This window comes from Mandrillus leucophaeus, unplaced genomic scaffold (assembly GCF_000951045.1).
Source record: "Mandrillus leucophaeus isolate KB7577 unplaced genomic scaffold, Mleu.le_1.0 Scaffold131, whole genome shotgun sequence".
NCBI lineage: Eukaryota > Metazoa > Chordata > Mammalia > Primates > Cercopithecidae > Mandrillus > Mandrillus leucophaeus.
Window position 1 is genome coordinate 1,789,639 of NW_012101266.1, and position 11,279 is coordinate 1,800,917.

At 34.9% G+C, this 11,279-nt stretch overlaps 1 protein-coding gene across 1 annotated transcript; it reads right to left on the reverse strand.

Moving 5' to 3' along the window:
- Positions 1-231: 231 nt before the first annotated feature.
- On the reverse strand, positions 232-1,231 carry LOC105534161 (39S ribosomal protein L10, mitochondrial-like). The gene is made up of 2 exons (XM_011972841.1): positions 1,010-1,231; positions 232-913 (listed from the first exon to the last, which is right to left on the reverse strand). Exons 1-2 carry the CDS (start codon positions 1,229-1,231, stop codon positions 422-424), a joined length of 714 nt encoding a protein of 237 aa, XP_011828231.1. The 3' UTR covers positions 232-421.
- Between the last annotated feature and the right edge of the window lie 10,048 nt (positions 1,232-11,279).

Consider the following 11,279-nt stretch of genomic DNA (forward strand, 5'->3'; position numbering starts at 1 on the left):
AGAAACCCTTGCAGCAAGGGGCAGTGACCAAGGAGGCAGGGGGTAATAGCCTTTATCTTTTCAGCCTCTCTGCCTTGGACCTTTGCTCCTATTGGGTCCCGAGTTAGGAAAACTAAGGACAAAACCAGTGACTGACAGCCTCCATTTGAAATGGAATCCTCTGCATCTCCAAGTGACCCTATACCTGATAATATGACTCCCCCAGTGTGGGAGTGATATTGTCCAGTGTTAGTAAAGCCCAGTGACAAACGCACTCCCCCACCCCAAGTTCTTCCACATCTCCCATGGTAGACAGCACAGCCAATCGGACAGTGTATTTATGGGCAGGGCTGGCTAACCAGGTTGGGTAAGAGTCCGGAACAGGGTCAGGATGATCTGGCTTCCCATTGACTGACAAAACAGAATCCTTCTCGCGTTGCTGTCAGATGTACTGGTTCAACAGGGTGGTCAGCTGCAGGGGCTGGTGCTGGAGCAGGGAGTGGGTCTGGGCGGTGAGGCGGATGAGGCCTACTACAAGCTCCCCCCGTGCCAGGGGCAGGCTGGGGAGATTGGAGTAGTTGATAATGCCCTGCCTGCTGAGGATGGTGTCACTGATGCAGCGACCAAGCAGCGGCAGGAATGACACAGTCCTTAAGATCCGGACCATCTCCTTGACCCTGGGTTCTTCACTGACCAGCAGTACGTTGTGCCCCACAGAAAGGGGCAGCAGATTTTGGCACTTGAAATCCTCCAGGAAGGGCTTCGGTACCTGGTTGGGGAAGACCTTCATCAGGATCTTGCATTTCCGCAGCTGGTGTTGCATAAGAAGCTTGTCCTCTGTGCTCAGAGCCACCTTCTGGCAAACAGTTATCATTTCGTTGTCCTGGAAAACTGCTGCTAACTTCTGGTGGAGAAGCCTGATGAGGCCCCTCTCCTGAAATTGGAAAGCAATAACCAAGGGCACATCAGCTGTCACTTCTCCTGGCAACCTTTCTCCCTCTGTGGTAAGTTCTAGGGCTACCAGTGATGCCTCCTGTTGGGGGCCGGGAGGAGATGGCAGACATGTTGGGTTGACGGCTGGTGTCTGGGGGATATATTCAGTCACAGCAATCAGCTTCTGTTGCCGAAAGTGCATCACACGATGGTGACAGGTAACAGCCTTGGAGCCATAGCAGACAGTCTGGAGGGCAGGCAGCTGGCCTGCCTGGGGCAGGAGACCCCCTCGCAGCATCACCACCATAGCCACAGCCATCTCCACCTCAAGAATGGACAGAACAGTAACTTTTTAAAAAGTAAATATTTAAGGGCCAGTAGGATCCACATATCTTCTATATGGATTTATCTAATGTCAATAATGTACATTTCTTTGCATCTTAGGAAGTAGTATTCTCATGCTGAATCCCAATAAGCCTCCATGGTAATCACATAAGTTATCAATAATTTCAATTCTATGGGGATTTTTTTTTTAGCTTAGTTAACTCAAATGTAAATCCCCATATTAAACATACTCAAACACTTTGTTCTCTAGCTTTATCACTTGAAGAAGTTGTAACATGCTTTAAATTATAGTGAAATACAATTTGCTAAGAGTGGCATTTTTAGCACCACTTTTATAGAGCACTTGGTGCAGGAATCAAAATTATTAGCAGTGCCTTTTTTGCTTGTTTTAAGAGACTTCTCACTTTTGGCTGATGGCTACATCTCTAAATAGATTTTACACTCCCTGCTCAGAGATGGAAAAGCACATACAGCTCTCTTCACATTCAAATAACAGTCTCTTCACTTATCACCACCAAGTCCAATACCCATCCCAGAACCTATCAAATTAATTACCAAAGCTTTTCTGCTCTCAGGTCCTCACAGATAAAGCATGCCTGTGAGAGCATTTTACACGTTTTATCCCACTATTCCACAGGATAGTCTTACATTCCAGATACCTAAATGGACTTAAAACGTCCTCTCCTGTGATCCTGTGAATTAATCATAATGACTGCCCTGGGGAAAAAAGAGAGTCCTCAATAGGAGAGATCCAAAAAGAACTGCTGCTTGGTAAAAGCTCCAGGTTAGGGATATGTCATCATTTAGCTATGCGGAGTTTAATTTACTAGAGTTCAAAAACAAGAAAGGGGTTATCCACAAAAACCCGTTCAAGATAGCAAAAATTTAAGAGGAAAGTCAGATCAAGGGACACACTGGCATCAAAGTTAAGCAGAGTCTTAGAAAGTAGCCAATATCTGAGGTCAGAAACCAGGTCATAAAGCAAGGGTATCAACAATGGGCACAGTGGAAAATCAGCTCAGAGAACACCTGCTTACCAGGTGTCATTCATTCCCACAGGTTTTTAAAAACCTACCATGGCCACAGTGTCTGGCAGGGAATATTCAGAGACTGTTAACAAAGTAGGCAGAAAACACAATTTTATTCTTTCTAAAGAAAGAATTTAAGTATTTACATATATGTGTTAATGGCACATATTAAAGAGAATAGCAAAAGAAAGCTGAGGAAAATTCAAAAGTAAGAACAAACCCATGAACAAATTCATGAATAATAATCAGAGTTGAGAAAACAGTCTGGGCCAAAGTTGAGGTGAAGGAAAACAATACTTAAAACATGTTCTTTATTGTTTAGTTGGCAAAAAGTAGACCCATTTCAGAAGAGGTAGAGAAGAAAAAAAAGTGTATTATTGGGAGGATGTGAAGGCACCGAATGAAAACGTAAAATGCTATTTTTGTTGCTAAAACTAGTTGAAAGCAATTCATATGACTATACAGAATATTAAAACCTAACACACTGTAACAGCCTTGATTTTTAAGATTTGTTAGGCAGGCATGTAAAGGTAAATATATATACAAAATAGAAGCCATTGAGCATTGAAAGAATAGATAGTCATTGAACCTAGTTCTAAAATCCTAAGGTGAAAAATTGATTTTCACATATACATATCCAAATGTACTTGTTTTTAAACCTGAACTTGCTTTTAAATTATACAAGTAAACACTTTGCCACAAAAAGTCACTTGAAAGTACACAAAATACAGCCCTTTTGTCAGGATTTTTACAACCCACAGCATCGTTACAGAATGAATGTGGATGGATACCATGAAAATAATTTCTATCTTTGATTATTATACCCAGCTATGATTTTTACAAAAATGACTAAGGACTTTGTGCAATAGCTGATTAACTCTACTAAATTAGATAACTTGTTGTATTTACAATAATTTTAAGTCTCTGTGCATATCATAATTTGAATAGTTAACACCAAATCCCAAGATAATAGTCCATTTTCTATAAATAATTACACTAAATAAAATTACAAATTTTGGTAATGGCACTTCTTCTTAATCATAAACTATCTCCCTCATGTCCAGTTAATTCTATATTTCATTTAGTTACAAAACATATTAAGGGACTGTAAAAGAGAGTCTGTTGTGAAGTGCACTGATGATAGAATGTTTCAATAATGCAAAAAATAGAAGCTGAAACAAGTTTTAAGCTACCCTAAAATAAATAAGAAACTGTTTGACACAATTTTGTAAAAGTGCTAAAGACACCTGGCTAGCTTCCATATAAATCTGTACTGGATAAATCTTGAAGCATTCTACAGCTTATCCACAATACCTCTCCCTTTTATCTTTGTGAAAAAATTAGCCCTGCCAACTTGGCTATAAAAGACTAACTGGACTTTAAAGATGCTTCAGAACTCAAATATATTTCTAGTTCTTATAATACATAGTCTTAAAATAAACTCCACTTTCTTACTCTTGTGTGAGAGAATCTCTGGTCTTTTGTTTCAAAAGGCCTTTGAGCTAGCTAGAAGAAATCTTGTATCTAGGGAAAAAAGGATGATAATTACCATAAGGAAAACAACTGAAGGTATAAAACTCACTGCTATAGTAGATACACAAATGAGAAAAAGAAAAGAATCAAACTTTATCAATACAGAAACACACCAAACCACAAAAATAAACAACAAAAAGAATAATAAAGTAACAAAGAATATTCAAAACAACCAGAAGAAAAAAAAAAAACAACTAAAGAAACACTGCCTGCAAAAAACATACACCTGGAATGTCACACACAGACTTAAAGGGATGGGAAAAGATATTCTATGCAAATGTATACCAAAATCAAAGAGAAGTAGCTATATTTATATGAGATAAAATAGAGTCTAAGTCAGAAACTGTAGAAAAGAGACAAAGATCATTATATAATGATAAAAGGATGAATTCATCAAGACACTATAACAATTATAAATATATATGCCCCCAACGATGAAGCACCCAGACACATGAAGCAAATATTGATAGATCTAAAGGGGGAGATAGGCCTTAATATAATAATAGAAAGGGACTTCAACATTGCACTCTCATTATTAGAAAGGCCATCTGGACAGAAAATCAACAAAGAAACCCTAGATTTGAACTCCTCTATAGAACAAATGGACCTAACAGACATTTATAGAACATTTCATTCACTTCAGGCAGAATACACACTCCTCTCATCAGCACATAAAACATTCTCCAGGATAGACTATATGTAAGGCCAAAAGTCTCAACAAGTTTACAAAAATTAAATCATGTTAAGCAGTTTTTCTGGCCTCAAGGGAATAAAACTAAAAATCAATAACAAGAAGACCTTTAGAAACCACAAATACATGGAAATTAAACAACATGCTCCTGTATAGCCAATGTGCCATTTAAACTTTTTGAAACAAATAAAAATATAAATACAACATTCCTATGGGATATAGGAAACGCAGATAAGAGGGAAGTTTATAATACTAAATTTCTGTATCAAAAAAGTAGAAAACTTTTTTAAAACATCTTAATAATGTATCTCAAGGAATTAGAAAAGCAAGAACAAAACAAATCCAAAACTACTAGAAGGATAAAAATAATAAAGATAAGAGGAGAAATAAATAAAATTGAAATTAAATATATAATACAAAAGATCAACAAAATTAAAATTAGTTTTTTGAAAAGATAAGCAAAATTAAAATAGAGACTAAAAAATACTAAATAGGAAATGTAAAGTCAGTTTTGTTTTTAAAATCATTATTAACAATTTATTTTGTATCCCTCCATAAAGAATACATATACAAGCATACATAAGCAATATTTCCTTTCTTGTCTTCATTTTTTGTAAACAAATGATATCATACTGAATATGTTATTCTGTAACTTCCTTTCTTCACTCAATGAACGTTGCAACATAGCATCACAAAAATATATACCTAGTTATCTTGAATACCTGCATGGTACTACATTACATGGACATTTCAAAATTGACTTTTACCAGAGTAAAGTTAATTTTTTGAAAAATTAAGCAATATTGACAAATCATTCTCTAGACTAAAAAACAAGACAAGAACCAAATAAATAAAATCAGAAACAAAAAAGACATTACAACTGATGACACAATAATACAAAGGATTTTTAGAGACTATTATGAACAACTATACATCAAAAATTGGAAAATCTAGAGAAAATTAATAAATTCCTGGACACATGCAATACATCAAAATTAAATAAGAAAGAACGAGACTCCTGAACAGATCAATAACAAGTAATGAGGTTAAAGCAGTAATGAAGTCTTCCAACAAAGACCACGACTGGATGGCTTCTCTGCTGCTGAATTCTACCATATATTTTTTAAAGAACTAATGCTAATTCTCAAATTATTCCAAAAAATTGGAAGGAAGAGAATTCTTTCAAACTCATTTTAAAATGTCACTTTTACCCTGATACCAAGGCTGGACAAGGACGCTATAAGGAAACAAAATTACAGGACTATATCTCTGATGAACATAGATGCAAAAATCCTCAAAACAACACTCAAACCAAATCCAACAGCACAATGAAAAGAACATTTACCCTGATTAAATGTGGTTCATCCCAGGGTTTCAAGTATAGTTCATCATAAACAAATCTATAAATATGACATATGCCATTAACAGAATAAAGGAAAAAAGCCATATGATTATTTCAATAGCTGCAGAAAAGGATTTGACATAATTCAACATTTTTATAATGAAAATTCTCAAAAAAATAAGTATAGAAGGGGTATACCTCAACCAAATGGACACTATACATGACAAACATCCAATTTATATAGCACTTCATGAGAAAAAGTTGAAACTTTTTCTAATATCTAGAAAAGAGAAGGATGCTAATTCTTGCCTCTTCTATTCAACATACCAGAAGTCCTGACTGGAAGTGTTAGGTAAGAGAAATTAAGAAAAGGCCTACAATTTGGTAAAAAGTGGTTAAATTGTCCCTATGGGCAGATGATATGATCTAATATGTAGAAAACCCCAGAGATGCCACCAAAAACTGTGAGAACTAATAAACAACTTGCAGGATACAAAAGCAACATACAAAAATCAGCAGCATTTTAAAATCGTAACAGCAAACTATCTGAAAAAAATAAGGAAAACATCACATTTATAACATTTACAAAAAAAAAAAACACCTAAGAATGGATTTAACAAAGGACATAAATGGTCTCTACAAGGAAAATTACAAATGTTGATAAGAGGTATTGAAAGGGATGCTAACAAATTGAAAGATATCACTGCTAATAAACAGGCAGAATTAATATTGTTAAAATAGCCATACTACCTAAAGCAATTTACAGATTCGATGCAATTCCTATCAGAAATACCAATGACATTTTTCTTCTTCTTATCTTTTTTTTTTTTTTTTTGATTTGGAGTCTCTTTCTGTCGCCCAGGCTGGAGTGCAGTAGCACAATCTCAGCTCACTGCAACCTCCACCTCCTGGGTTCAAGTGATTCTCTTGTATCAGCCTCCCAAATAGCTGGGATTACAGGCACATGCCACCACACCTGGCTAATTTTTGTATTTTTAGTAGAGATGGGGTTTCACCATTTAGTCAGGCTGGTTTTGAACTTCTGACCTCAGGTGATTCACCCACCTCAGCTTCCCAAAGTGCTGGGATTACAGGTGTGAGCCACCATGCCAGGCTCACCAATGACATTTTTCATAGTAATTGAAAAAACAATTCTAAAATTTATATGGAACCAAAAAAGAATCTGAATAGTCAAAGTTATTGTGAGCAAAAGAACAAAGCTGGGAGTATCAACTACCTGAATTACAAGGCTATACTAACCGAAACAGCACAGTACTGCTATAAAAACAACCACATAGACCAATGGAAGAGAATAGAGAACCAAAACATAAATATAGATTTACAGACAACTGATTTTCATCAAAGACTCCAAGAACATATACTGTGAAAAGAATATCCTCTTTAATAGATGGTGCTGGAAAAGTGAAGATCCCTATACAGAAGAATGAAACTAGATCCCTATCTCTCAGCATATACAAAAACCAACTCAAAATGGATTAAAGACTTAAACATAAGACCTAAAACGGTAAAAATTCTAGAAGAAAACATATGAGAAACACTCCAGGACATTAATATAGGCAATGATCTTTTGGCTAAGACCTCAAAAGCACAGCAAACGAAAACAAAAAAGAGAAAAATGAGACTATATTAACCTAAAAGGCTTTTACTCAGCAAAGGAAACAATCAACAGAATATAGAAACAACCTATGGAAAGGGAGACAATATTCACAAAGTACACATCTAATAAAGGATTGATATTAAAAATGTATAAGAAACATAAAAACTTAATACGAAGAGAACAAATAATCTGAATTAAAAATGGGCAAAGAGGCTGTGTAGAGTGACTCAAGTCTATAATTCTAGCTTTTTGGGCCAAGGAGGGAGGATCACTTGAGTCTAGATTTTCAAGACTAGTCAGGGCAAAAGAGTAAGATCTTATCTCTACAAAATTAAAAAATTAGCCAGGTGTGGTGGTGTGTGCCTGTAGTCCCAGCTACTCAGGAGGCTGAGGTGGGAGGATCACTTCAGCCCAGAGCAAGGCATCAGTGAGCCGTGCTTGCAACACTGCACCTCAGCCACAGCAAAAAAAAAAAAAAAAAACAAAAAAAACAAACAAAAAAACTGAAACCCTGTCTTAAAAATACAAAATGAACAAACAAACAGAATAGACAATTATCAAAAGAAGATATACAAATGGCTGACAGATATATTTAAAAATCCTCAACACTTATCATCAAGAAAATGCAAATGAAAACTACAATGAGATATTACCTTACACCTGTTAGAATGGCTATTAACAGACAAAAGATAACAAGTGCTGATGAACATGTGGATAAAGGGAACCCTTGCAAACTATTGGTAGGAATGTAAATTTGTATAGCCATTATAGAAAACAGTATGGAGTTTCCTTAAAAAACAAAAATAGAATCACCATATGATCAAGCAATTCAACTACTGGATATATATCCAAAAAGAGGAAGTCAGTATGTCAAAGGGATAGCTGCACTCTCATGTTTATTACAGCATTATCCAAAATATTACTTTCAGTGGCAAAAAACACAATTATTTTTGCACCAACCTGACAGTTAAGAGATGAAATCAATCTAAGTGTCCATCAACAGATAAATGAATAAAGAAAATATAGTATATATATACACAGGGAAATACTAGTCAGTGATTTAAAAAAAAAAAGGAAATCTTGTCATTTGCAGCAACATGAATGAGCCTAGAGGACATTATGTTAAGTGGAATAAGCCAGGCACAGAAAACAAATACTGCATGATCTCACTTATACGTGGAATCTAAACGAGTTGATCTAATAAAGTAGAGGGTAGATTGGTGGTTACTAGATGCTGTTGCAATGGTGGAGGTGTGGTGTATGGGAAGTGTTGGTCAAAAGATACAAAATTTCAGTTAGCTATGATGAATAATTTTAAGAGATCTATTGTAACACATGGTGACTAGTTAATAACAATGTATTGTATTCTTGAAAAATTCTGATACTAGATTATAAGTGCTGTTACCACAAAAAATGGTAACTTTGTGAGGTAATTCATATGTTAATTAGCTAGATTTAGCAATTCCACAATGTATACATCTCAGAACACCGTGTTGTACATAATAAATACATACAACTTTATGTCAATTTAAAATAAAATTAAAATTGTTTTAAAAGCATTTGACAAAGTTCAACAATCTTTCATGACAAAAACACTCAACAAAGTAGGAATAAAAGGAAACTACCTTAACATAATAAAAATAAATTTTGAAAAGCCCACAGCTAAGGTCATAGTCAGTGGTGAAAGACTGAAACTTTTCCTCTAAGATCAGGAAGGAAGCAAGAATGTCCATTCTTATTACTGCTGTTCAACATAGTACTAAAAGTCCCAGTCAGAGCAATTGGGAAAAAATATAAAATAAAAAAGAAATACAATAAAAGCATCCACATTGGAAAGAAAGAAGTAAAATTATCTCTGTTCACTGATGATCTTTTATGGAGAAAACTCTATAAAGATTCCACAAACAAAAAAAGTTAAAACTAACAAATGCTTTCAGCAAATTTGTAGCATACAAAATCAACTTATAAAAATCACTTGCATTTCTATGTATTAATAATGAATAAATTGAAAATAAAATTAAGAAAATCCCATTTACTATAGCACCCAAAAGGATAAAATACATAAGAATAAGTTTAACCAAGGAGGTTTAAAACAGACACCAAAAACTACAAAATATTGCTTAAAGAAAATACACACAAATAGAAAGATATCTCATGCTCATAGATTGGAAGACTTAATATTGTTAAAATGTCCATATTACCCAAAGTGATCTACGAATTTAATGCAATTCCTATCAAAATTGCCATGGCATATTTTACAGACATATTACAGACAAAAAATTCTGAAATTCATGTGGAATCTCAAGGGAACCCAAATAGCCAAAACAATCCTAAGAAAGGAAACAAGATTGGAGGCATCACACTTCCTGACTTCAAAATTATTACAAAGCAACAGTAATCAAAACAGTATGTTATGGCCATAAGAAAGGCATATAAACCAATGAAACAGAACAGAGTCCAGAATAAACCCACATGTAAATGATCAAGTGGTCTTTGACAAGGGTGCCTAGAACATACAATGGAAAAAGGATAATCTCTGCAACAAATGGTATTGAAACAATAGGATAGTGACATGCAAATGAATGAAGTTGGACCCTTACTTTACAGCATATATAAAAATTAACTCAAAATGAATTAAAGACCTAAACATACGACCTAACACTGTAAAACTCCCAAAAGATAACAGAGGGTAAATGCTGCAGGATATTGAATTTGGCAACGATGTCTTAGATATGACAGCAAAGCACAGACAAAAAAGCAAAATAGACAAGCAGGACTATGTCACAATTTAAAACAACTTCTCATCAAAACAATAATCAACAGATAGAAAAGGAAAGATATGGAATAGGAGAAAATATTCACGAATTGTATTTCTGAAAAGGGGTTAATAACCAGAATATATAAACAACTTCTACAACTCAACAACCAAAAAACCAAATAATCTGATTTAAAAATTGGTAAATAACTTGAATAGACAATTCTCCAAATGGCCAACTAGAATATGAAAAGATCAATAATCGCAAGAGAAATGCACATTAAAACCACAGTGAAATACGCTCACCCCCAATTAGGATGGGTATTATCAAAAGAATGAAAAAAAAAAAGGGTTTGTGAGGATGTGGAGAAATGGAACACCTTTGCAATTTGAGTAGGATTGTAAAACAATGCAGCCACTGTGGCAAGAAGTATGAAGGTTCCTCAAAAAATTAAAAATAATTTATAATACAGCAATCCCACATTTGGGTATATATCCAAAAGAAATCAATGCAGGATCTCAAAGAGACCTCTGCACACTTATGTTCATAGCAGCATTATTTACAATAGCTAAGAGGTAGAAGCAATCCAAATGTCCATTAAAAGATGAACGGATCAAGATAATGTGGAATATATACACATAAAATGAACTATTATGCCATTTTTAATAATTTCAACTTTCAGGTTCAGGGTGTATATGTGCAGGTTTGTTACATGAGTATATTGTGTGATGCTGAGATTTGAGGTATGAATAATTCCATCACCCAGGTAGTGAGCATAGTACAAAATTGTTTTTTGACTCTTTCCCCCTCTCTCCTCTAATAGTTCCCAGTGTCTATTGTGGCCATCTTTATGTCCATGAGTACCCAATGTTTTGCTCCACTTATAAGTGAGAAAACCAAATGTAGTATTTGGTTTTCTGTTCCTGAGTTAATTCACTTAGGATAATGGCCTCCAGCTGCATCCATAGTGATGCAAAGACATGATTTCATTCTTTTTAATGGCTTCATAGTGTTCAATGGTGTATTTGTGCCAATTTTTCTTTATCCAGTCCAC

What these genes read in the sequence shown, in the direction of transcription:
- LOC105534161 (XM_011972841.1), bottom strand. Translation starts at nt 1,231, where the DNA reads ATGGCTGTGGCTATGGTGGTGATGCTGCGAGGGGGTCTCCTGCCCCAG. An exon ending in CTCCCGGCCCCCAACAGGAG is followed by an intron (nt 914 to 1,009) that starts GCATCACTGGTA and finishes TTCCAATTTCAG; the next exon opens with GAGAGGGGCCTCATCAGGCT.